The following is a 26,270-nucleotide window of genomic DNA, read 5'->3' as shown; positions in this document are numbered from 1 at the left end:
CACTCCCACTCTCCTAAACTGCCTCAGCCTGAGCAAGCCCAACCTGAAGCCTTCCTCCTGGAGTCCAAAGTCCAGCCAGGAATGTGACATGGGCTCCCCAGCCCTCCAGATGTGTGTGCTCACACTTCGTCTAGACTTGTTCCTCCCTGGCCTTCGAACGTTCCGCCCTCAGATGTCCCCATTAGTCACAGTCTGTCTGAGAGCCCTCGGATTAGCTGGATCGGAGCAGACGCAACTTTGTGGTGGTCATCAGTTTGTCCCATTAATCAGCTCAGGCCCCAGCCTGTTGGAGTGTGGTTGTTGCCAAAAACAAGAACTCTTAGGAAAGAAAACCAGTCTCTTTCTGCCTGAAACTGTCCTGAAACTTGACTCAGCATCGGCAATTATTTTCCAGAAGGAAAGTTTCCGACCTGATTCTGCAGCCACATGCTCTGCTCTAGAAAGCTCATGGTGACGGGAAGCACAGGACAGGGGTGGATCAGCAAGAGAAGGCTTGGGCCTGAGCAGGGATTGAGATGAGCTGGCGCTAGAACAGAGGGAGGAAGTAGGAACTCATTCTGTTGTTTAGGGGATAAAGAGAGATTTCCGCTAAGGCTAACCAGCTGTGCTAATTGGAAGAACGAAGTGGAAAAACAGTAATTTTCAAAAGTAGATCATCTGTGCACATTCTGAAATATATGCACATTCTTCCACTAGTATGAGTTTGCAGTGAGGATGTATCTGATGCATCCATTTCTGTATCAGTCAGACTCAGCAAGAAGCAGATGGCACCCTCAAGCAGGGTAATTGACAAAAATTTAACACAAAGGTGTGGACAGGGCTAAGGGATGGTGCCACACGGTGGGACTGGCATGCCTCGGGAGCTCACTAGCCCTAGGCTTGCAGGAGGAAGGGAGAGAGAAGTGCAGGAGAGGGACTCCAACAGGAGCTGAGCTGACATCTTCAGCCAAGGGAGGCAGCCAACCTGAAGTGACCCCGGCAGAGTGGATAAATACTCCCGGGTCTTCACTCTCCTCCCATCCTCTGATCTCCAGTTAATGCTTCCTATCGCCCAAATCTAGCAGACGCTGGAAGGCAGGGAGCCGGGTGACATCATCCTTAGAGTAGGGGGATGGAGACTGGATCTGGATAGGTGGATAGAAAGTGCACAGCACATTGCTGGTGCAGGAGCCTCTTTCACACATTCCTTTGGCTCCATTTTCTGGACACCTGCAGTGTGTCACTCTGGGTTTGACATTGGGGAAATGCAGTGAATGAGCTGTCCTCAGGCTCTGTGTAGAGATTCTGCCTTTACAGATGCCAAGATAAAAAGAAAAACCACAAGTGACTGGAAAAGAAGAAATGGATACAAGCATCACTGGCACTGGGGGTGGTGAATTTCAGACCATGTCTCTGGAGCCCAGCCCAATGTGGGAGATAATTTCTGTGGGCGAGACAGTTATTAGTGCAGCATTTCCAATCAGCATTTCAAGAGCATGGGTCATAATTTACATTCTCTAGGCTCAGGAAGGTTCTGGAAGACAATATGTGCTTAATTTACCATCAGTGAGCTGTTTTGTTGCTTGTAAGGCCAGGTTTTATTTACAAAACAACAAATTCTGCTGCCTCTGCCAAGGACTGGACATCTTGACACCAAGAAACATAGCAAAACCCAGCCAAAAGTGACTTTGCAAGCAGCATGATGAATTTCTATATGGTTCTCCAGCTCCCGCATTTTCTAAAGGAAAGCATGGCCAGAAATGCCCAAGTCTGTATTTTGGCAATGGCCCAAGCATCTCAGACTCCACTGGCCAGTTCCAGATCTTTAAGTAACTATAATAAGAGCCATGCTGTCTGTCTCTAAAAAGTGAAACACGAATCAAAAGTGAGTTTGTTTTAATTTAACAGCATCAAGACTGTGAAAGGCAATGGATATGTTTAGGCACCTGTAAACGGAGAATGTGGGGTGAAAAAGAGAGGCATAGCTGGGCACGGTGGCTCACGCCTGTAATCCCAGCACTTTGGGAGGCTGAAGCAGGCGGATCACTTGAGGCCAGGAGTTTGAGACCAACCTGGCCAACATGGTAAAACCCTGTCTCTACTAAAAATACTAAAAATTAGCTGGCCGTGGTGGCATACGTCTGTAATCCCAGCTACTTAGGAGGCTGAGGTATGAACATTGCTTGAACCCAGGGGCCGAGGTTGCAGTGAACCGAGGTCGTGCCACTGCACTCCAGCCTTGGTGACAGAGACTCTGTCTCAAAAAAAAAAAAGAAAAGAAAAAGAGAGGCAGGAGACAGGGCCACCAAGTACTGGCACACTGTGCCAACTCCAGGGACCACCAGATAGGTTACAGCATGCACGGCACCCTTGAGGTTGTGCAGTGTGGTAGCCCTGGCAGGATTCATTCTGTAATATATTTTCTACAGGGCATGCTCTGTACTCCTGACAGTCAGAGTCCTCGATCTGGCAACTGACAATGAGCTTTAAAAGAGCCCACCTCTTTCCTAGAGAGATGAGATGAGGCAGAACAGAATCACTGGAAGAAACAGCTTCAGAGTCGGAACTCCTGTCAAGTCCTGGCTCAGTCACTTGGGAATTGAGTGGTCTCAGGCAATTTATGAAACCTCAGTTTCCTGATCTGTGAAATGGAGAGAATAAAACTACTTGTTCTGGGGATGAAAGGAGATTGTGCACAGGCACTAAGGACACAGGAAGCATTTAAAAGATAAGAGTGATTGCACCTGCAGTGAGCTGCCACTGTACTCCACTGTACTCTGGGGGACGACAAAGTGAGACCCTGTTTCAAAAATAAATAGATAGATAAATGATAAGAGCTGCAAATAAGACGATATTTGGAATGTCCAATGGCAGTGATAATAACAGTTAACATCTATTGAACCCTCATGTGTGCTGGGCATTGAGCTAAGGGCTTTACTTGGCTTAACTCATGTAATCATCTTAGCCCTCTTTTGAAGTTGTGTCTCCATTTCACAGATGAGGAAACGGGCACAGAGAGGTTAAAAGACTTGTCCAGGGTCACCCTGCTAGTGCGTAGTACCACTGGGATTTAAATGCCAACACTCTGGCTTTCAACGCCAAACTCTTCACAACTACACTCAGTTTGGCAACTTTTAGAAAGCAGATGTGAATTTTTATGGCATAAATAGTCAATCCAGAAAATTCCATTTGTGAGGACTTTCTAAGAAGGAGGAATTTCAAAATGAAGACCAGCAGAGGCGGCTTATCCAGCCTCTTAGCCTGCTGGGATGTGGCTAGGGTAGTGTCCAGTGGGAAAAGCAAATCCCCCTGCCTCCACACTCCCTGTGCCTCTCTCTCCCTCCTCCTGCTCCCCGGCCTTCCCCTGCCAGGGTACCTTCTGTCCTCGTACCCACTGTCCATCCTTCCGGAGACTCACCTAGAGGCTAAGTCACACCGTGTGGAGCGCTGAGCCACCCAGAGGAGTTAGCAGAAGGTGAGATGTTTGCTGTCTCTCTCCTTCTACCTCCCCTGCCTGCAGTTCCAATCACCCTTCGTCCCTAACCTGCAACCATCTGTCCTGACAACCGCCTAAGCTTCTGCAGACTCTTGCAGTGACAGTTCCAGACATTCATTTCATAAATAAGAATGGGGGCACCCTGCTTTGAGCAGGATAACTGGGCTGAGAGCAAGGACCCTGTAGAGAGACAGCTGTGTGCCACCAACCCCGGGGCAGTGCAATGCTGGGAAAGGGGCTAAGGGCACACAGCGGGGTTCAGCACAGATTACCTGGGGCAACCAAGAATGCTCCCTAGGGGAAGTAATTTGGGGTCTTAAGACGGAGGCAGGAGTTCAAGAGATGGGAAACAGGAGGTCTCTGGAGTGGGGAGGGCCACAGGAACAAAGGTATGCAATTGTGAAAAAGCAGAAGGAAACAGCTAAGGGTGGCTTGGGACAGGAAGTGGGTAGGAAGAGGGCTTCTGTACCCAACTGCCTGGATTTGAATCCCAAGGCCTCTACGTACTACCTGTGTGACCTTGGGCAAGTTGTTTGCCCTCTCTGTGCCTCATTCCCCCATGTATAAGATGGGAATAACAATAGTATCTACATCATACACCCCTGAACATCAAATGAGTTAATGCGATTAAGTACTTACAACAGTGCCCGGCACACAGCAGAGCTCAATAGATGCGGGCTGGAACTATTATTACTATTATCTGTGAGCATGTGGGGCAGAGGGCACTAAGGCCTTCTTGAATTATCAAGAAGGTCAGTAGGAGTCCTCTAAGCCATCCCTGTGGCAGGCAGGCTCCGGCTCTGGGGAGCACCGGGCAGGGACCCAGGGGGCTGCAAACCTAAGTGCAGAGCCCCAGGCTGGGCTGGCCAGGCTGCGGTCAGGGCAGGTGCAGAGAGGCCCAGAGCTGCAACACCGCACTTCATTTATTGCGTGTGCTGGGCACACGGACGTGGAAAAGGACAGAAAGGCTACTCCTGGACTGTTCTCTAGGCTTCTCACCCTGGGGTTGTGGTGAGAGGCTGCTGATAGCCAGGGCACCCGGGAGTGGACGTGGCTGGAGAAGGACCCTTGTCCTTTTACAGCCAGGCCCACTCTGAGCCCCACGCAGTGCTCTAGACCCTGTCCCCCAGGGCAGGATGGTAGTGGAAGCAGGCACCGAGCCTAGGGACTGTGGTCAGGGTGAAAGGCAGGGCGTGGACCCTCACTCAGGGCTGCGTGTGCCCGATGCAGAGGTGCCGTGGAATCGGAGCACAACTTGGCCCTGCGTTCCCAGGAAGGGGCCCGAGGACGTCCCCAGGCCACCCCGCCATCTGCGTGCGCGCTGGCAAGAGGAGGGGCGCGGGGTAACAGTGGCCGGCGCCTCAGCCCTGCGCCGCGCAGGTAAGTGTCCCAGCGAGCCGACCCCTTCCTCTCGCCTCGCCTGTGGGTCCCCGGCGCGCCGGACCCCGAAAACCGCGCGCGGGCCAAGGCTGGGTCTCGGCACCTCCCCCGGAGCGGCCCCGCGAGCGCGCGGGAACCTGGCGGGCCAGTGCGGGTGCAGGCGCGTGCGCGTGCGAGGCGGGGGCGCGCCCCAGCCGAGGCCGCCGGGGCGTGGCGGGGGCGGGAGACTCGGCCGCGGTAGTGGCCGGGACCGCGGGTGTCTGTCCGCGAGCGCCGGCGCGGCCGGGTCCCTCTCCCGGGCGGGGTGTCTCCGCCTGCGGTCGCCGCCCGGGTTAGCAGCCGCCCCCTCGGCTGGCTCCGCGGCCACCTGGTAATTACTCCCGCCCCCACAAAAAGTGCGAGACACCGCGAGCCCTTCATTTCCCAGAGCCTGGCAGCACCGGCCATTCCGAGTCCGTTTGGGCCTTTCTGTCCCCCAGATCTGCGCGGCCCCTCAGGGCAGCCCTGAGACCCGGACAGCACCCCCTGCCACAGAGGAGGGGAGAGCTGGCTCACTGCTTGGTCGGCAGGGGCAGCGCCGGGTGGGGTCCCTGGTTGCAGGCCCCCCACCCCCCCAGCTACTCCACCAAGCAAATGGCCCGACGAGGCAGCAGGGTCCAGGTGGCCCTTCAGCTAGAGAACAGGGGCTGCGGTGGCGAAAGGGCACAGGCAGGGGAGAGAGCCCTGCGTTGGAGCCAGAGGCTGTGTAGCTTTGGGCAGGTAACTTGCTGTGTGGCTGGGCCTCTGTAAAACTGAGATAAGAAATATTAGCCATTGTCACCTCACTGAGGTGTGAGGCTGGTTTGAGAGTCTGCAAATCTGAGATGCTGTAGTTACGTTTGGCTTTACTCCCTCTGCCCCCACCTCCACACACAGGATCGCTTCCAAAAGGAGGGAGGGAAACAGATTCCTGAGCTCAACAGTGGAAGTGGAGCTGGACAGTGAGGATGCTGTGGACTGTATGACTGTATTGCCAGCCCAGTTCCAGAACCAGATAGTCTAGGTCCAATCCGAGCTCTTCCATATTTTAGAGTTATTACCTTGGGCAAGTCACAATTTTTTTTTTCTTTTTAAATGGATTCTTGCTCTGTCGTCCAGGCTGGAGTGCAGTGGTGCGATCTTGGCTCATTGCAACCTCGACCACCTGGTTCAAGCGATTCCCCTGACTCAGCCTCCCGAGTAACCGGGACTACAGGCGCCCACCACCACGCCCAGCTAATTTTTGTATTTTTAGTGGAGACGGGGTTTCACCACCTTGGTCAGGCTGGTCTTGAACTCCTGACCTCAAGTGATTTACCCGTCTCTGCCTCCCAAAGTGCTGGGATTGCGGGTGTGAGCCACCACACCCAGCCCATGTTGTCTCTTTCTAAGCCTCTGAGTTTCCTGTGAAATGGGCATCATAGTAGGGCGATTATGGGATTGCACAGGTGAAATCCGACCTTGAAAGCCTTGCAATGCCCTCTGAATGTCAGTTCTGCCCACTCTTATTATTACTATCATACCACACACTTCTGGGTAAGGTGCACACTGTCAGAAGAAAAGACTCAGCCAACAGGAAACGAAGTGGAAAACAGGTTCAAAGAAAACAAATGCAAAGTGTGGTGGTGTCCAGAGGTTGGTGGACTTCAGTGGGTGGACCCAAAGAGGGGCTGGTGACTGAAGACCCTGGAGGGAAGGAGGAGCGCTTGGCACCAGCCACGATGAGGATGATGATGATGGTGGTAGAGGAATGAGCTTTAGCATCAGAATTCCTGTTTCGTCTTTCCTAGCTGGTTGACCTCAAACAAGATATTTTAATTTTCTGAGTCTTAGTATCTCCTAGGGAAAGTGGAGATGATAATACCTACACCTCAAAGACTTGTTATACAATTTGAAAAGATTTGAAATCAGATAATTATATGAATAAATCCAGCACATGATAGGCCCTAAAGTGATTTGGGGGGACAAATAATTTATGCTTCTGTTATCTATTGCTGCAGGACAAACCATATTTAAAGATATTAGCTTAGACCGGGTGCAGTGGCCCATGCCTATAATCCCAGCACTTTAGGAGGCCGAGGCAGGTGGATCACTTGAGGTCAGGAGTTGGAGACGACCCTGGCCGACATGGTGAAACCCCATCTCTACTAAAAATACAAAAATTTGCTGGGCATGGTGGTGCACGCCTGTAATCCCAGCTACACAGGAGGCTGAGGCAGGAGAATCGCTTGAACCTGGAAGGCGGAGGTTGCAGTTAGCCGAGATGGCACCACTGCACTCCAGCCTGGGTAACAGAGCAACACTCCGTTTAAAAAAAAAAGAAAGAAAGAAAGAGAAAGGGAGGGATGGAGGGAGAGAGGGAGGGAAGGAGGGGGAGGGAGGGGAAGAAAGAGCGAAGATATTAGCTTAAAATAACGTATTTATTTTGCTCACAAATCTGTGATTTGGGCAGGGCTCGGTGGGGATGGCTCATCTCTGCTCCTTGGAGCATCAGCTGAGATGGCCTTACTGGGGCTGGGGGATCCTCATCCAGCATGACATACTGGTATGCAAGACAAGTCAAACCTGGCTGTCAGCTCGGGGCACAGCAGGAGCTGATGGCCAGGGTTTGGTTCCGCTCAGTGTGGGCCTGTCAACGAGGCTGCTTGGCTTCCTCACAGCATAGCACTTAGGTTTCAAGAACAATTATTCCCAAAAGACAGGAAGTGGGAACTGCCAGTCTCTTCAGGCTTAGCCTCAAAAACTGGTACAGCGTTGCTTCCACGCTATTCTGTTGGTCAGGCAGTCAGAGGGCCTGCCTAGGTTCAAGGGAGGGGATTTAGACCCCCACCTCTCGATGAGGAAAATCTCAAAGAGTTTGCAGCCACCTTGGGTCTGCCACAACTTGAGCCTTCTCTTTTGCATTTTTTTTCTGGGCGCCATGGTGATGAATTAATCTTTTGCAAAAGTTGAAGTGTTTCTCCCAGGAGAGGACCTGCCGAGACAGACACATGGGCCTTATCACACACAGTGTATTTTGGTCAGAATCAGTATCGCTGGACCTGACACAGGGCTGAGGGAGCAGGCATCCTACCCAGTGGCCTCTCTAGCCCTGGAACCTCTGAGGCTTCAGTCCCCAGCTTTGTCAACCCTGGGCCTTCAAAACAAGAGGGAGAAGCCAATGAGAGAGCAATTTGGATTCAAGAAAATAGATTTGAGCGGGTGGCCCGGGGGTTGAGCGTAATGAGCATCTTCGAAGCTCTCGAGTTGCTGGAGAAGTCGTTTGTTTTTCAAGAGGGCTGCTTCCTGTGTGTTTGGAGTGATTGTTGTCATACATTATTAGGTTACTAATTGATGGGCTGGAGCGCTCTGCAGGCAGTGGGGGCAGCAGGCCCCAGGGATTGCCATGGCAACCTCCAGGTCTGTGGTCTGTGCTGCAGCTGCAGACAGGAGACATGCCCCAGGCAGCTCAGACCTTCTCAGACCACAGGCCCTCCTGGCTGGAAGTCCCCGGTTCAGCACCAGGCCTTCGTGGAAATGCACTTCCGCTTAAGGCTACCCACTCACACTCTGAGAGTCCAAACCAACCCTCTTCTTGTTGCCTCATCCTATATCCTGACTGTTTCCCTCAGATTGTTAGCTTCTGACTTCAATTTTAGCCACGCTGGTCTTCCCAGCAGGCTACAGGAAGAAGTGGAATTTAGATTCATTTATTCACCCAAACATTCAGCATGTTTTTGGTGTGCACGGTCCCTAGCAAAGAACGAAATAGATCCAGCTCCTCCTTCCCCAGGCAGCTTCCTGTGTAAAGGAGAAGACAAGCATTAACCAATAGTCATACATATTTCCATGCGTTACATTGGAAAATATTTTTTTTTTTTTTTTTTTTGAGACGGAGTCTCGCTCTGTCGCCCAGGCTGGAGTGCAGTGGTCAGATCTCAGCTCACTACAAGCTCCGCCTCCCGGGTTTACGCCATTCTCCTGCCTCAGCCTCCCGAGTAGCTGGGACTACAGGCGCCCGCCACCTCGCCCGGCTGGTTTTTTGTACTTTTTAGTAGAGACGGGGTTTCACCGGGTTAGCCAGGATGGTCTCGATCTCCTGACCTCGTGATCCGCCCGTCTCGGCCTCCCAAAGTGCTGGGATTACAGGCTTGAGCCACCGCGCCCGGCCTGGAAAATATTAAAATACAATGATGGACCAGGTGTGGTGGCTCATGCCTATAATCCCAGCACTTTGGGAGGCCAAGGTGGGCGGATGGCTTGAGCTCAGAAATTTGAGACAAGCATAAGCCACATGGTGAGACCTTGTCTCTACTAAAAATGCAAAAATTAGCCAGGTGTGGAGGTGTGCGCCTGTAATCCCAGCTACTTGGGAGGCTGAGGCACAAGAATCGCTTGAACTCGGGAGGTGGTGGTTGCAGTGAGCCAAGATCGTGCCACTGCACTCCAGCCTGGGCAACAGAGGGAGACTTGTTTCAAAAAATAAATAAATAAATAAAAATAAATACAATGGTGAAACCAATCCGTTGCATACACTAAATTTTTTTTTAAAAAATACAATGAGCTGGGCATGATGGCCCATACCTGAGTCCCAGCTACTGGGGAGGCTGAGGAGGGAGGATTGCCTGAACCCAGATTTTTGAGGCTGCAGTGAGCTATGATCGCACCACTACACTCCAGCCTGGGTGATAGAATAGGGACCCCATCTCTAAAAATTAATTAATTAATTAAAAATGAAAACACAGTGAATTCGGACATTGAATTGAATCCCAGCCCTGCTGCTTGCTTGCCAGCTGTGTGACCCTTGGTCTTGGATAGCCCTGAGCTTTCAGTGATAAAACTGAGATGATATTTACCTGGCGGGTTGCTGTGAGGCATCAAGGCAGCCTATGGAAAGCTCAATGCCTTGTATATATGGGCAGCTCCAGACAGGTGAGCACCCACCCTGCATCCCCTTGCTGAGCACCCATTTGTCATTCACAACCTCAGGCCACCTTCCTTCTGTGTGAAGCGTGTGTGAGGAGTCCTTATCCCAGCTCCCTTGTACCACAGTGATAAAAACACTCAGAGCTCAACTTTTCCTTCCTTCCTTCCTTCCTTCCTTCCTTCCTTCCTTCCTTCCTTCCTTCCTTCTTTCCTTCCCTCCCTCCCTCCCTCCTTTTCTCTTCCTTCTTTCCTTCCTTCCTTCCTCCCATCCTCCCTCGCCTCCCCTCCCTCCCTTCCTCCCTTCCTTCCTCCCTCCTTTTCTCTTCCTTCTTTCCTTCCTTCCTTCCTCCCCTCCTCCCCTCCCCTCCCCTCCCTCCCTTCCTCCCTCCCTCCCTCCTTTTCTCTTCCTTCTTTCCTTCCTTCCTTCCTCCCCTCCTCCCCTCCCCTCCCTCCCTTCCTCCCTTCCTCCCTTCCTTCCTTTGGGTCTTTCTCTGTTGCCTATGCTGGACACTACAGCCTCAAACTTTCAGGCTCAAGGGATCCTCCCACCTTAGCCTCCCGACTAGCTGGGACTACAGGTGCGGGCCACCACAACCAGCTAATATTTAAAATTTTTGTACAGACAGAGTCTCACTTTTTTGCCCAGGTTGGTCTCAAACTCCTGGCTTCAAGCGATCAATCCTCCTGCCTTGACCTCCCAAAGTGCTGGAATTACAGGTGTGAGCCACCATGCCTGGCCCTTTTCATTATCAAGTATTTATTTAGCCCAAACACTTGTGCAGCATTATAGCAATTGCTGTGGGGATACCAGAGATAAAGGTGGTCCTCAGTTCATGTTAGAAGGGCAGAATCTCAGACCGTACCCCAGACCTACTGAACTGAACCAAAAGCTACGCTAACAAGATTCCTGGGAGATGTATAACACATGCACACTAACGTTTGAGAAGCAGCACTGTACAGGGTTTTTGTTTTGCTCGAGACATGGTTTCATTCCAGTCGCCCAAGTGTGATCTCAGCTCACTGCAACCTCCGCCTTCTGGGCTCAAGCAATTCCCCAGCCTCAGCCTCCTGAGTAGCTGGGACTACAGGCACATGCCACCGCACCCACCAATTTTTTGTATTTTTTGTAGAGACGGGGTTTCGCCAGCTTGCCCAGGTTGGTCTCAAACCCCTGAGTTCAAGCAATCTGCCTGTCTCAGCCTCCTGAAGTACTGGGATTATAGGCATGAGTCACCTCACCCAGCCAGCACTATATAGGGTTTTAAGTAAGTATCACATGGTGGGTGTGGGAGGCAGAATAATGCCCTCCCTAAAGAGGTCCAGTTCCTAATCCCCGGAACCTGTGACTGCGTTACCTTACATGGCAAACGGGGATTAAGGCAGCAGGTGGAGTTAAGACTCCTAATCAGCTGACCTTAAAGTAAGGAGATGATCCAGCATTGTCACAAGGAAGGACCCTTCAAAGTGGAAGAGGGAACGTGAGGGTCAGAGGAGGAGATGTGATGTGAGAAGGACTCAGTCGACTGCTGTAGGCTTTGAAGTTGGAAGATGCCACAAGCCAAGGAATGCTAGAAGCCTCTAGAAGCTGGAAAAGACAAGGAAATGGATTTTAGAGCCTTAAGAAAGAATGCAGCCCTGCAGACTGCAGTTTTGATTTTAGCCAGTAAGATCCATGTCATGCTTTTGACCTCTAGAACTGCAAGATAAGAAATGGATGTTGTTTTGGCCATGTGCAGTGGCTCACACCTGTAATCTCAGCACTTTGGGAAGCCAAGACAGGTGGATCACTTGAGGCCAGGAGTTCGAGACCAGCCTGGCCAACATGGCAAAACCCCATCTCTACTAAAAATACAAAAATTAGGGCCAGGCATGGTGGCTCACGCCTGTAATCCTAGCACTTTGGGAGGCCAAGGCAGGCAGATCACCTAAGGTCAGGAGTTCAAGACCAGCCTGACCAACATGGAGAAACCCCATCTGTACTAAAAATACAAAATTAGCCAGGCATAGTGGTACATGCCTGTAATCCCAGCTACTCAGGAGGCTGAGGCAGGAGAATCGCTTGAATCCGGGAGGCAGAAGTTGCCATGAGCCGAGATCACGCCATTGCACTCCAGACTTGGCAACAAGAATGAATCTCAAAAAAAAAAAAAAAATTAGCCGGGTGGTGCATGCCTGTAATCCCAGCTACAGGCTTGGGAGGTTGAGGCAGGTAAATTGCTTGAACCCAGGAGGCAGAGGTTGCAGTGAGCCGAGGTCGTACCACTGCATTCCAGCCTGGGCAACAGGATAATCCCTGCCACGCAGAGTTGATGTAAGGATTAAACAAAGGATCGGGAAGGTGCTTAGCACAGCACCTAGTGCAAAAAGCAAATGCTGGGGAAATGGTAAAGGCAGCTCTTGGTAGCGAGCCACTCCAGGCTCTTTCCTAACCCCTCGAGGGCCAGGCACGTGAGAGAACGTGGGTTCTTTTTTCTCTTACTGAGCTAGCATTTCACAAAGACCTGGGCTCAGCTGATTTGAGTAAAACCAAAGAACGTTTCACCCCTCCTTCTTCATCCCAAAGGCATGGTCCTTCCTCCAGGCGCAGTAGGGCATGTGCTGCTTGCGGAGGGGCTGGGGCAGCTTGCCAGCCCCTGGTGGTGCTGGAGGTGGGCCGGGACACCATGCCATTAGTGGTTCCTGCAGGTATAGACGATGATGGTGTAGACGGCCTGCGTGTGCACACCCTGTTAGGCCGGGGGTCACCCTGTAGAGGGCCAGAGGTGCTCTCTCTGGCAGGTCGTGTCCTAGGGGTAAGCCAGGCAGTCACTGCTCAGTCAGTTCTGTGCTCCTAACCCCCGAGTCCTCCTATATGACATCAGGGAAAGCCAGCCACATTTCCGAAACTCAGAAATAGCACGTGTGTCCAAATGCACACTACTGCACCACACCAAGTTGAAGCCTTTGCTTGTAACATAAGGCCTACAAGAAGCAACTGACATAGGAAACTTTTTTTTCTTTTTTTTGAGACAGAGTTTTGCTTTTGTCGCCCAGGCTGGAGTACAGTGGCGCAATCTCGGCTCACTGCAACCTCCACCTCCCAGGTTCAAGTGATTCTCCTGCCTCAGCCTCCCAAGTAGCTGGGATTACAGGCACATGCCACCACCCCCAGGAAATTTTTGTGTGTTTTGTTTTTTTTTTTTTTTGAGACGGAGTCTAGCTCTGTTGCCCAGGCTGGAGTGCAGTGGCCGGATCTCAGCTCACTGCAAGCCCCGCCTCCCGGGTTCACGCCATTCTCCTGCCTCAGCCTCCCGAGTAGCTGGGAGTACAGGCGCCCGCCACCTCGCCCGGCTAATTTTTTTTGTATTTTAGTAGAGACGGGGTTTCACCGTGTTAGCCAGGATGGTCTCGATCTCCTGAACTTGTGATCCGCCCGTCTCGGCCTCCCAAAGTGCTGGGATTACAGGCTTGAGCCACCGCGCCCGGCCAATTTTTGTGTTTTTAGTAGAGATGGGGTTTCACCATGTTGGCGAGGCTGGTCTCCAACTCCTGACCTCAGGTGATCCACCTGCCTTGGCCTCCCAAAGTGCTGGGATTACAGGGGTAAGCCACTGCGCCTGGCTGGAAATAGTTTTTAAAAGGCTTGCTATGTGGTAGCATTTGCTTGGAACGCCCAGGCTCCACTGAAGGGGATTTCCTTAGACCCCCTACCGCAGAGCAAGGGGAGTGGAGCCAAGGCTCTTGGCATGAATAAGATGGGCATGTTTTAAACTGTGTTAGTCCCCAGATCAGGGACCTAGCACAGGGCTGTGGCCGCTTCCGGCAGGAAGGACTCGCGCCCCCAGTGGCCCCATGCACCGTGTGTCTGTTGGCTTCCTGGCTCTGGCATTGTAGCTTATAATTAGCTTCCAAGGAGCCTGCCTTGGAGGGAGGTGGTTACGCCAAAATGCTGGGCCTTTCCATCCTCTGTGTTATGTGTGTGAGGGAGTTTAGTAAGTGCTCCTGAGAGCCAGAAGGCCCCCCGTGGCCACAGCCCCGGGCTTGGTTCCTGCTCAGGGGACTGACACAGTTGCAAACATTGATGCCCACCCTATCCTTACTCATGCCCAGAGCCTTGGCTCCATGGCCTTCACTCTGCTGCTCTGCCAAACAGGATCCTACCTGCTTCACCACATCCATGGCTCCCCACCTTCACTGCACTTTAGAACAGTCCAGGGAGCTTTAAAGCCATTGATGCTGGCACCTCACTTGGGAGCATGATTTAACCAGCCTTGGGTGGGGCTCGGGCATTGTTTTTTTTTTATAGGCTCCCAGGTATGTTCTCATGCACGTGGCCAGGGTTGAGCCCCAGTGACCCAGATGTTGACAGCTTCCCCCGCCCTTGCCTGGATCCTGGTATCCTGTAGGTGCTGAAAGGTGGCTAGAATTAGCCCACCCCCTCCTCCTGTATCCCCCCACCGCAGTCCTGAGGGCACCCGCCGCTAGCTCAGGCTTTCACATTCCCGGTGAGGCTGCTCACTGACTGGGTTGCGTGGAGAGCAGAGGAGGATGCGTGGAGAGAGCCATTCCGCCGCCCTCAGCCTCTGGCTGGCGAGTGGTTCCTCGGCAACCGCCCAGCCTGACACCAGATTGGAGTTCACATGATTCTGCCTCAGCTCGGGAATGGGCAGCCTCCGGCTGGGGATTTTCTAGCCGGAGCTGGGAGGTTCAGGCTGCGGGAAGTCGCTGGAGGGAGAGCTGGGGTCGTGGTTGCAAGGGTGCCCAGGCTCCTGCAGAGCCTCTGCAGGAAGCCCAGTTGTTTGAGGTTTGAGGGCAGAGCCCAGCTGAGGCAGGCAGAGTCAGAGAGGACTCGTTTCAGACTCCCCGCTCAGAGGACTCCTTCCGTCCTGATTTCAGCAGCTGTCTGCTCCTCACCTGTCTTCAGAGACCACACCGCCTTCCTGGGGCCCTGAGGCTCTAGGAGAAGCTGGAAAGCACAGGTGGGGGTCCATCAAGCTGTTTCCAAACTGCGGGTTGTAACCCATTCATGGGTCAGTAAATCAACTTCGTAACTCATGACCTGCATTTTAAAAATTGAAATAGAATAGAAATGATCAGAGTGCGTGGCAAGAAGTAGGGTAAGTATTGCTTTGGGGAAGTTTGTTGCTTTGTACAGATGTGTGGGTGTGTGTGTGTCTCTGTGTGCTGGGTCGTGATGTCAGGTGTATTTCTTGCTATTGCTTGTGATCCAGAAAGTTCAAAGGCAACAAGCTGGTGCCTAGACACCTGGGTTCTGGATTCAGATCCACCCCAACTAACTGAGTTTGAGCCTCCCTGCTTTAGCCTCTCTGGGCTTCAGGTTCTCAGAAATGGCTTAGCAATGCCAGCCCCACCTGACTCACAGGGACTTTGTGAGCCCAGATGGGACTGACCTTTGAAACAGTGACAGGGGTTCTAGAAGTCAGATGCTATGGTCCACACAGTTGCTGGAGTGAGGCGATCTGGGGGGAAATGGGGACTAAGGAAAAATGCATCCTGATTTTTTCCCGTCCTCAGAGGGAAAAATAAAGCACTTTCAGAAAATGAAACAGTCTTGTTTAAAGCATGCAGAGGTTTGGCCAACTGAAGGAAAAGGAAGCTGGGCCCTTGGGAAACTCCCCAGCTCTTGTGGGTTTGGGGCTCCGTGAGCAGCCCTGGCACCATGAGTAACTGTCTGTGTGCGTGCCGGTGTGTGCCTCACGGAAGCGGGGGTGAGTTAGATCATTATTTATGTGCTAGCTGGAATCCAGCAGGTAGGCACCTCTGCCTTCTGACTTGGGACATGCACGAGACTCCTAGCTTAGTCAGAGAGGCCTTTCCTTCCTGTTGGGAGCTTAATTTCTCTTGGTCATTGAAGTCCTCAGAGGCCTCTATGCTGATTTGCATTTGCTAAAGATTTGCTTCCAGGCGTTGAGTCACTCTATAGTTTTTCTCAATTTCTTAGCTGGGTAATAAAGTGTTATTTTGATTCTTTTCCCCAATGCCCTCCCAAACCATGGACTGGACACATGGCTGGTTTTCCTCAGTGGGCGTTGAAAACATGGTTGACGTGCTAAAGCGTAGTCCAGGTGAAGGGGGTCAGTCCCGGACCAAGCCTGGTGGCCATTGCTGCAGCATCTGTGAGGACTGGAGCTTGGCTGAGCTGGCGGCTTGAGGGTGGTGGTTCCAGGATGATCATAATAGTCAGCACGACATCAAGGAATGTGTGGACCAATCGAGTTCCAGACCTGGCCTGCCGCATCTCAGCTGCGGAGTCTTCAGCAGGTTGGTTCATCTCTCTGAGCCTCAGTTTCTGCATCTGTAAAGTGGGTGCTGATGAGAGTGGTGGTGAAAGAGAGAACAGACATTCAGAAACTTGCCTGGCAGGTGCAGGGCCCTCGACAGACATGGCTTAGTTCTTCTAGATATCTATGTTTTTCCATTTATGAAATATTTTTTGCATCCACTGTGTTCTTTCATTTTCGAGGAGCAAGGTTCCTGTAGAGATGAGGTAGAGGGCAAGTCGGAGTTTCCATCTGAGGGTGCCTGTCCTCAGGGAACGGTAGAAGGGAAGGCACTGGTGAAAAATCAGGACCCTCAGACTAGCTCAGGCAGCCTGAGCAGAGAGGGGACCACGGTCATTCCTCCTCCTCACTTTCCTGTTTCTATTAATGATACCCCCACTGTCCCAGCACCCAGCCTCAACCCCCCACCATTTACCTATCCACTCACTCACCTACTCACCTATCCATCCACCCATAATCCATCTGCTACCCATTTCCTCATCCATCTATCCATCTTCCCCTCACCCGTGCATCCATTTACACATTCACCCACCCACTTATCCACCCACCCACCCTTCCATCAACTCACCTATCCACCCACCCATACATCCACCTGTCCACCCATTCACTCATCCCGCTATCCCTCTACCCCTCACCCATGCATCCCTTTATACATTCACCCATCCACTTATCCATCCACCCACCCATCTATCCACTCACCTCTCCAGCTGCCCATATGTCCATCTGTCCAGGCATCCAGTCATCCATCTATCTGGCTACCCCATCCCTCCATTTACTCATTCACCCACCCACCTCTCCACCATCCATCCAGCAAATAATTTTGGGGAGGTTATAAGGACCAGGCACCAAGAAAAATCTCCGATTGGCCCCTGGTTGTTCCCCACCTCGCTTGTAATCACTTGCCAGTTCTACAGCCGTTTCCTCTCTCGCCCTGCCTACCTCATATTTAGATCCAGTCTACTTTCAATTCCACAGAGCCGCCCCTTCTCTTCCTCTTGCATTTCGGCTGTTTCCACACATTTTCCACAGGTAGAAACTCTCCTCTGCTTGGGCAGCGCTTCCTCTTTCTCCTGATCTTACTGTAACTGCCGATGCTCAGGAAGGCCTTTCCTGACAGGGTGAGGTCCTCACCCATGAACCCTCACAAAATCCTGCACTCTCTTTGTGAGCTTGTTTCACTTGTCCTCTCTCCTCCCCCTTAATACTAAAAGCCACTTGTTACTAGGGGCCAGTGTCTAGTGTTGTGCCTTCTGTATAATAGATACTTGGTGAGTATTTGTTGTATGAATGAATACTTGGGTGGATGGATGGATGGATGGATGGATGGATGCGTGAATGGCTGGATGATGGATGCGTGAGTGGATGATTGGAGAACCATGGAAGTCTTTGCCGCAGGGTGTGACTGGCTTAGATTTCTGTTTAGAGGATGGCTTTGAGGATGGTAAGATGGAGACAGGAAGCAGCCCAAGAGGAGGCTGTTGCACTGACTCTGGGAAGGAGCTCTTGACCAAGCCCATCTAGGGTGCTGACAAGAGAGCTGAAGAGGAGGAGATGGATGTAGGAAATACTTAGGAGTTGAAAGTGGTAGAACTTGGAAATTAACTGGATGCTGTGGATGAGATGTGGGTGAAAGCTAAAGGCCAGCCATTTTTTGACATAAGTGATTGGGCAGGTGAGGATGCCCCTTCCAAGAACAGACCAGTGGAGAAGATGATGGACCCAGCGTGGGCCTCACTGAGCATGTCCTGTGAATGGCAGGAAGCGACCTGGGAGTCATCAGAGTGTAGGTGGGGTTGAAACCACGGAGAAGCAGCCATCCCACAGGGAGTGAAAAGGGCAAACCAGTGTTGAATGTGTGTGGGAGAGCTGCCCACTGCACCCGCCATACACTGCCTTGCATGCTAGTAATTTGTGCATGGGACATTCCTGTCTTTCGAGCTTGGAGGTTCCTTGAAACTGGGAGCCATTTCTTGCATTTTGTTTGTTTTGAGATGGGGGAGTCTCACTCTGTCACCCAGGCTGGAGCACAGTGGCATGAATATGGCTCACTGCGGCCTCGACCTCCTGGGCTCAAGCGATCCTCCTGCTTCAGCCTTCTGATTAGCTGGGACTATAGGTGTGCACCACCACAGCTGGCTAATTTGTAAATTTTATGTAGGGACAGAGTCTCACTATGTTGCCCAGGCTGGTCTTGAGCCCCTAGGCTCAAGCAATCCTTTCGCCTCAGCTAGTGCTGAGATTACAGGGGTGAGCCATCACACCCGGCCCATTTCTTGTGGACTTCTAGGTCCCCCATGTCTAGCTTGGTGCTGTGAACATCGGAGATGCTCTACACACACTTGTGCAGTGAAAGCCAGGGTACTGGATAGTTCAAGCTGCTTCATCTGTCTGACCTCGGTTTTCTCATCTCTAAAATGGACACATCTCTAAATGGCTGTTTTTAAAATTGGACAAGAGAACAGAGGTGAAAAGCTCTGTAAACTATAAAGTATTTTGCAAATAAAAGGTTTAATGGCTTTTTCTTGGGGCCTTGAATCAGCTGGGAGACATCCCAAGGGCTGTGACCTGGTTGTGCCCACAAAGTCCCGCTGGATCATACTCCCCTGCCAGCTTCCTCTGTTTCCCTGCCTTGGGAGCTCTTGTAGGGCATGCACTCAAGAGCTGAACCCTGGACCTTCCAGACTGTCCTAGCACCTTGCTACTCAAAATGTGGTCCATGGGTCGGCAGCATCCACATCACCTGGCAGCTTGTTTGAAATGTAAAATTCCTGAGCCCCAGCCCAGACTCACTGTGTCTGAAACTCTGGAGGTGAGGCTTAGCGATCTGTCATAACAAATTCCCCAGGGGATTCTGATGCACCTAAGTTCAAGCACTGCAGCGTTAGAATACCAAAACCCTCTTTTCTCTCCAAAATAAACGTAGGAGGTGCTTTCATCTAAACGCAGTAAATGTTTCTTCTTTGTTCTGTAGGCTTGAATGTTTCTGACTTTGGTTGCTAGAATTAGCTTATTGTTGGCCTAGGGAAGAGGAAGCACCACCCTACACGTATATACACCCACCACTCGTAAACCATAGCCTGATGACACTCAGTGAATTTCCAAGATGACTGGTTGTGCTTTCATGGGGGCTTCATTTGCCGTTTGGGGGGGAGCCTGGGGGCCTGTGCTTTTGTGAATGGATTTTATCTTCCTGTGGGTGGATCTTGTGTGGACTGTGGAGAACCTGAAGTAAATTCAGAAAGAGGAACGGCCCTGGATAGGTGCCTTGGGGACCATTCGGGGACATGAGCTTCTGTGGATTTCCTTATATGTAAGCCTGGCAAAGCACTTGGCCCCACAGGTGTGAGCTTGCATTCAGGGACAGGCGGACTGACAAGAGAAGGTGACTAGGGCCGAATTCTGATTCACTGGGCTCTGGGCAGAGTTTTGGGATCATGGACTTCAGCTGTTCCTTCCCCCCTTTTTCTTACCACCAAAACATACAAATGAAAACAAACAAACAAACAAACCCAAAACCCACAGTTGTGCATGGCTGGTGGAAATGTAAGACGGTGCAGCCACTGCGGAAAACGGTAGGGAAGTTCCTCAAAAAATTAAAAATAGAACTAACATATGATCCAGCAGTACCAATTCTGATTATGTACCCAAAAGAACTGAAAGTGGGAACTTGAACAGATCTTGGTACACTCATATTTATAGCAGCTTTATTCACAATAGCCAAAAGGTAAAAACAATTCCAATGTCCATCAATGCATGGATAAACCAAATGTGGGCTGTGCATACCGTGGACTATTATTCAGCCTTAAAAAGGCAGAACATTCTGACGTGTGCTACAACATGGATGAATCTTGAAGACATTATACTACATCAAATAAGCCAGACACAAAAGGACAAATACTGTCTGATTCCATTTATATGAGGTACCTAGAATAGTCAAGTCCATAGAGACAGAAATGGTGGTTGCTAGGGGCTGGGGAGTTATTATTTAATGGATACAGCTCACCTGAGATGGGGAGTTTGAGACCAGCCTGACCAACATGGTGAAACCCCGTCTCTACTAAAATGACAAAATTAGCCGGGCATGTTGGCGCATGCCTGTAATCCCAGCTACTTGGGAGGTTGAGGCAGGAGAATCACTGGAATCTGGGAGGCAGAGGTTGCGGTGACCCGAGATCGTGCCATGGCACTCCAGCCTGGGTAACAAGAGTGAAATACCATCTCAAAAAAAAAAAAAAAAAAAAAGTGGCTAAAATGGCAAATGTTATTTTACATGTATTTTACCACAACAAAAACAAGAAGCACCCCCCTCCACCACCATCACTGGAATTCTAGGCCAGTGCCCTGAAGAGGACGGAAGAGGTGAGTCAGAGACTGGGAGTCCCTGTTTTCTGGGAACTGAGAGGTTGGGAGCTGAGTCTCAGGCAGAGACTGTATGTGGCAGGGAGGTGGGATGTGGAGCAAGAAGACCTGGATTCTAGCAGCAACGCTTCTTCCTTCCTCAGGCTGGCTTCAGGCAAGTCACTTGCCCTTTAGAACTGCAGTTTCCTCACCTGGAAGATGGGAAGTGTTGTTCACCTATTCATCCAAGAAGTTTTTTTGTTTTTGTTTTTGAGACGGAGTCTTGCTCTGTTACCCAGGCTGGGGTGCAGTGGCATGATCTCAGCTCACTGCAACCTCTGCCTCCCGGGTTAAATGGATTCTCATGCCTCAGCCTCCTGAGTAGCTGGGACTACAGGTGCCCGCCACAACACCTGGCTAATTTTTGAATCTTTAGTAGAGACGGGGTTTCACCATGTTGGCCGGGCTGGCCTCGAACTCCTGACCTCAGGTGATCCACCTGCCTCTTCCTCTCAAAGTGCTGGGATTACAAGTGTGAGCCACTGCGCCCCACCAAAACATTGTATTCTATCTTGCTCAAACTTATTCAAATATCTGGAATCGTCTTTGTTAAATTCTCAATAATAAGAACTTCTTTTTTTTGAGATGGAGTCTCACTCTGTCACCCAGGCTGGAGCGCAGTGGTGCGATCTCGACTCACCGCGTGCTCTGCCTCCCAGGTTCAAGCGGTTCTCGTGCCTTAGCCTCCTGAGTAGCTGGGATTACAGGAGCCCGCCAGCATGCCTGACTAATTTTCAGTAGAGACAGAGTTTTGCCATGTTGGCCAGGCTGGTCTCAAACTCTTGACCTTAAGTGATCTGCCCACCTCAGCCTCCCCAAATGCTAGGATTACGGGTGTGAGCCCACTGCATCTGGCCAATAAATAGGAACTTTTCACTGATTCCAATAAGATTATAATCTCTTACTCCTCCTCTTTGCTCCTGGAAAAACAATGCCCTGTTTGCATACCCATTATTTGATGTGGCCCTGATACTAACCCCCAAGGGCAGGTGTTTTTATCTCTGTTTGACAGGTGAGGAAACCTAGGCTGAGACAAGGTAAGTGACTTGCACAGTCTCTACCTGGCTGGCCTGGCGCTCACGTCCTGGGGCCTTGGCCCGGAGCTTTCCCGGAGCTCCATGGAGGAGAGGAGAGGTAGCTCCTGCTGGGTGAGCACCCAGGAGTGCAGGCTGTGCTTGTGGGAAACTGCTTTTGTTTCTTGCCAGGACTCGGTAAAATGTGGACAAGGTTGGGCCTCTTCTGGAGAGGCCCCCATGAGGGACGGTGGCCTCAGTGTAAATGGACCTAAGTAGTACATTCCTGTGAGCAAATAGGACAAATGTGAATGCCGCCTATTGCTGTGGATGAGGAGGGTGGCCGGTGCTGTCGCGTGTGGGTTAGAATTGATCTTTGCCCCATGTCTCCCTGGGAGAGCAGGCTCAGGGTGGGTACATGCTCATAAGAACCTCCAGCCTTCACTGCACTCCAGCCTGGGCGACAGAGTTAGACTCCATCTCAAAAAAAAAAAAAAAAAAAAAAAAAAAAGAACCTCCAGCCTTACTTGCTACAGCAAGGGAGCATGAAAATATATGAAGGATGGGGAATAAATAGGCAAAGCCAGGGAATGGGGAGGGGAGATGTAAACTACCCTATAGTGGCTTGGTATGTGACCCATTCGGATATATTCTTTTTTTTTTTTTTTTTTTTAATTGAGACGGAGTCTCCTCCTATCACCCAGGCTGGAGTATAGTGGCACGATCTTGGCTCACTGCAACCTCTGCCTCCCAGGTTCAAGTGAATCCCCTGCCTCAGCCTCCCGAGTAGTTGGGATTACAGGTGTCTGCCACCATGCCCAGCTAATTTTTGTATTTTTAGTAGAGACGGGTTTTTGCCATATTGGCCAGGCTGGTCTCGAACTCCTGACCTCAAGTGATCCGCCCACCTTGGCTTCCCAAAGTGCTGGGATTACAGATGTGAGCCACCGCACCTGGGGCTCCCATTCAGATCTATTCTTCTTGTTATTTAGTTATTTATCTATAGAGACAAGGGCTTGCCATGTTGCCCAGTCTGGTCTTGAACTCTTGAGCTCGAGTGATCCTTCCACCTCCCAAAGTGCTGGGCTTACAGGTGTGAGCCATCATGTCCGACCATTCAGATACTGTAGTTGAATTGGAGTTGGTGGGCTAGTACACCCTCTAAATTAAATGAGCAAAGAATTTAGAACGGTGCCTGACACACAGTAGGTGCTACATACATGTTAGCTACTATTATACGCCTTTCCTGCCTCTGCCTTTCAGGGTCTTGCCCCCACCAGCGATGCCCAGCCCTTGGTAGAACTTGAACCACCTTCTATAAACAGGATGGCGGTGGAGAGACAGGCCCAGTCCCTGAGCCCATGAGGAGTGTGGCCCCCTCAGGCCCAAAGATGGGGAACATCACTGCAGACAACTCCTCCATGAGCTGCACCATCGACCACACCATCCACCAGACGCTGGCCCCGGTGGTCTATGTTACCGTGCTGGTGGTAGGCTTCCCGGCCAACTGCCTGTCCCTCTACTTCGGCTACCTGCAGATCAAGGCCCGGAACGAGCTGGGCGTGTACCTGTGCAACCTGACGATGGCCGACCTCTTCTACATCTGCTCGCTGCCCTTCTGGCTGCAGTACGTGCTGCAGCACGACAACTGGTCTCACGGCGACCTGTCCTGTCAGGTGTGCGGCATCCTCCTCTACGAGAACATCTACATCAGCGTGGGCTTCCTCTGCTGCATCTCTGTGGACCGCTACCTGGCTGTGGCCCATCCCTTCCGCTTCCACCAGTTCCGGACCCTGAAGGCGGCCGTCGGCGTCAGCGTGGTCATCTGGGCCAAGGAGCTGCTGACCAGCATCTACTTCCTGATGCACGAGGAGGTCATCGAGGACGAGGACCAGCACCGCGTGTGCTTTGAGCACTACCCCATCCAGGCATGGCAGCGCGCCATCAACTACTACCGCTTCCTGGTGGGCTTCCTCTTCCCCATCTGCCTGCTGCTGGCGTCCTACCAGGGCATCCTGCGCGCCGTGCGCCGGAGCCACGGCACCCAGAAGAGCCGCAAGGACCAGATCCAGCGGCTGGTGCTCAGCACCGTGGTCATCTTCCTGGCCTGCTTCCTGCCCTACCACGTGCTGCTGCTGGTGCGCAGCGTCTGGGAGGCCAGCTGCGACTTCGCCAAGGGCGTCTTCAACGCCTACCACTTCTCCCTCCTGCTCACCAGCTTCAACTGCGTCGCCGACCCGGTGCTCTACTGCTTCGTCAGTGAGACCACCCACCGGGACCTGGCCCGCCTCCGCGGGGCCTGCCTGGCCTTCCTCACCTGCTCTAGGACCGGCCGGGCCCGGGAGGCCTACCCGCTGGGTGCCCCCGAGGCCTCCGGGAAAAGTGGGGCCCAGGGCGAGGAGCCCGAGCTGTTGACCAAGCTCCACCCGGCCTTCCAGACCCCTAACTCGCCAGGGATGGTAGGGTCTGCCACGGGTGGGTTGGCCTAGCCTGGGTCCCCCGCGGGTGGGGCCCTGTGAGGCCTGAGCCTTCAGCCCATGGGCCTCAGGGCCGGCTGCCTCCTGCTTCCCCCAGCACCAGTGCCGCTTTCTGCGGAGGCAGCGAGGCCCCGTGACTCCAGAAGTCTGCTGTCCCTTGCTGAGCCCGCTGGGACGGCCGAGGGCGGGAATAAGCCCCCGTTGGCTCATGGTGTCCTCTGCTGCGGCTGCGATGTGGCCAGGCTGGGGCTGCTGGTGGGGGGAAGACAGTGAGCTGCGCTCCCTGGCCTGCTTCCCGCAGAGTTTGTGCATAGGGATTGTGAGGACTTGGCGGGTGGGAGGCTGGGCGTTCACTTGCCAGGGCCTTCCAATGCCACCGTTGTCACAGACAATGCCTGTCCAGGTGTCCCGGTGGGACCAGCGCTGGAGCCCCGCCTACAACAGGGTGGGAAGAGAAGACTGGAGGGGGAAGGAAGGCAGGAGGGGGAAGGAAGGGAGGAGGGGGAAGGAAAGGAAGAGGGGGAAGGAAAGGAGGAGAGGGAGAAGGAAGGGAGGAGGGGAGAAGGAAGGCAGGAGGGGGAAGGAAAGGAGGAGGGGGAAAAGGAAGGGAGGAGGGGAGAAGGAAGGGAGGAGGGGAGAAGGAAGGGAGGAGGGGAGAAGGAAGGGAGGAGGGGAGAAGGAAGGGAGGAGGGGGAAGGAAAGGAGGAGGGGGAGAAGGAAGGGAGGAGGGGGAGAAGGAAGGGAGGAGGGGGAAGGAAAGGAGGAGGGGGAGAAGGAAGGGAGGAAGGGGAAGGAAAGGAAGAAGGGGAAGGAAAGAAGGAGGGGGAGAAGGAAGGGAGGAGGGGAGAAGGAAGGGAGGAGGAGGAAGGAAGGGAGGAGGGGGAGAAGGAAGGGAGGAGGGGGAAGGAAAGGAAGAGGGGGAAGGAAAGGAGGAGGGGGAGAAGGAAGGGAGGAGGGAGAAGGAAAGGAAGAGGGGGAAGGAAAGGAAGAGGGGGAAGGGAAGGAGGAGGGGAGAAGGAAGGGAGGAGGGGAGAAGGAAGGGAGGAGGGGAGAAGGAAGGGAGGAGGGGAGAAGGAAGGGAGGAGGGGAGAAGGAAGGGAGGGGGTGTTGGGTTGGGGGAGTGGGGGTAGTTATAGGCAGAGAAGGGCCCTGGCTCCAGCCACAAGAACAGGGAGAGCCACCTGCCGCTCCAGAAGACCTGCCACCTCCACAGAAATGCTGGCTCTTCAGACCTTCTGGTCAGTGGGCTGGGACCAGCTCTGACTGGGGATGTCCTCCAAGGCCTGGGACTCCAGTTCCTCAGAACCAAGAGGCTACCTGGGCTTCCTCCAAGAAGGGACCAGTGGCTAGGAGCAGAAGTTGGCATCAGTAAATATTTCTGGAATCTACCAAAGGGAGGCCCAGGTAGAACCCCTTCCTCAGTCTCCCTTCCCCTCTTCCCCCCAGCTTTTAAGAGGTTGATCCTTTGTGCTGTGTCTCTTAGCCCTTTCATCGGGGATGCCCAGAGGCAGATAGCCCAGGCTGGAGGTGCCCCAGGGAAGGGTGCTCACAGTGGTCCCAGGGATACACTTGGCTTCGACTGCACAGCCCCTGATCAGATCCTTGTGGAGGGTGTCCGATGACTTGGGGAGGTTCTCTTCCCCTTCCTAGAGGAGGAAGTGACCAAGTTTGAAGGCAGCAGAAATGACCACACAGCCAAGAAGAGCCCATGCAGCTCAGCCCAGGATCTTACTGGGTCAGTGACATTGGTGGAAGCCTCCATGCCTCCTCATTCCACAGCACCTCCTCCTATGTTGACCTTAAACACTGGCTCCCCACTGACACAGACTGGGACGAGCTGAGGGCACTCTCATTTACTATCAAGAGTTGTATTTTTGTATTGTCCTCTCTTTTTGCCAAGTCTACATGTGTTGACTGTGCAATGGATTTATGTAGCCAACTTCAGTCTGCAAATAAAGCAAAGTAACTGGACACCTTGGGAGGATGCTGCAGTCCTTATGGGGTAGGGGGGTCTTCAACACCAGGGGGTCTAGAGGGTCCCTGAAGAACCAAAGGAGTCAGGAAGGGGCAGAGGTTGAACTTCTCAGGGCAAACTCAAGCAGAGCAGTTAGGGATTTGCACTTGATTACCCAGAAAATGTTCAAGAAGGACACAGCCCTCGAGTGAAGTAGAGCCTTCTCTCCCTCCACTTGAGATTCATAAAGTGCCTACAGTGTGGTGTTGCAAATTTGCTCTGTGGTTTAACTTGGTCAACTCCCTTTTGAGGATAGAGCCCAGTCATGTGGTTTGGAGAATATCACCCACTCTGTCCTTGGCCCCATGA

General features: G+C 52.4%; 2 protein-coding genes across 8 annotated transcripts in view; one reads left to right on the top strand and one right to left on the bottom strand.

The window, feature by feature from the left end:
- GPR68 (G protein-coupled receptor 68) overlaps window positions 1–24,735 on the top strand; it is a 31,632-nt gene extending 6,897 nt beyond the window's left edge. Inside the window, exons 1-2 of one of the 6 annotated variants that reach the window (XM_077941620.1) lie at window positions 4,746–4,855; window positions 22,734–24,735. In XM_077941620.1, coding sequence (XP_077797746.1) covers window positions 22,832–23,959 — 1,128 coding nt within the window. In that variant the 5' untranslated portion in view covers window positions 4,746–4,855; window positions 22,734–22,831 and the 3' untranslated portion in view covers window positions 23,960–24,735. Of the gene's footprint in view, window positions 1–4,745; window positions 4,856–14,599; window positions 14,875–15,901; window positions 16,040–20,309; window positions 20,419–22,733 lie in introns of those variants that run through there. The other 5 variants (XM_015144373.3, XM_002805185.4, XM_028851762.2 and 2 more) reach the window with 5 other exon arrangements.
- LOC106999543 (uncharacterized) lies at window positions 7,278–16,088 on the bottom strand. 2 transcript variants are annotated; one of them, XR_013396485.1, is made up of 6 exons: window positions 15,169–16,088; window positions 14,672–14,816; window positions 12,321–12,564; window positions 11,193–11,363; window positions 8,571–8,653; window positions 7,278–7,847 (listed from the first exon to the last, which is right to left on the bottom strand). XR_013396485.1 is itself a non-coding variant. In XM_077941621.1 (4 exons), the coding sequence occupies exons 1-3, from the start codon at window positions 14,779–14,781 to the stop codon at window positions 11,238–11,240; spliced, it is 480 nt and encodes a 159-aa protein (XP_077797747.1). In that variant the 3' UTR covers window positions 7,278–8,653; window positions 11,193–11,237. The 2 variants fall into 2 exon arrangements, 1 of the variants encoding a protein (XP_077797747.1); XM_077941621.1 differs by lacking the exon at window positions 15,169–16,088 and having other exon boundaries at window positions 7,278–8,653; window positions 14,672–14,781.
- Window positions 24,736–26,270: the final 1,535 nt, after the last annotated feature.

The sequence above is a fragment of the Macaca mulatta genome, chromosome 7 (assembly GCF_049350105.2).
Source record: "Macaca mulatta isolate MMU2019108-1 chromosome 7, T2T-MMU8v2.0, whole genome shotgun sequence".
NCBI classification, from domain to species: domain Eukaryota; kingdom Metazoa; phylum Chordata; class Mammalia; order Primates; family Cercopithecidae; genus Macaca; species Macaca mulatta.
The sequence above is the reverse complement of the archived record's forward strand: the minus strand, read 5'-3'. Positions and strand labels throughout refer to the sequence as shown.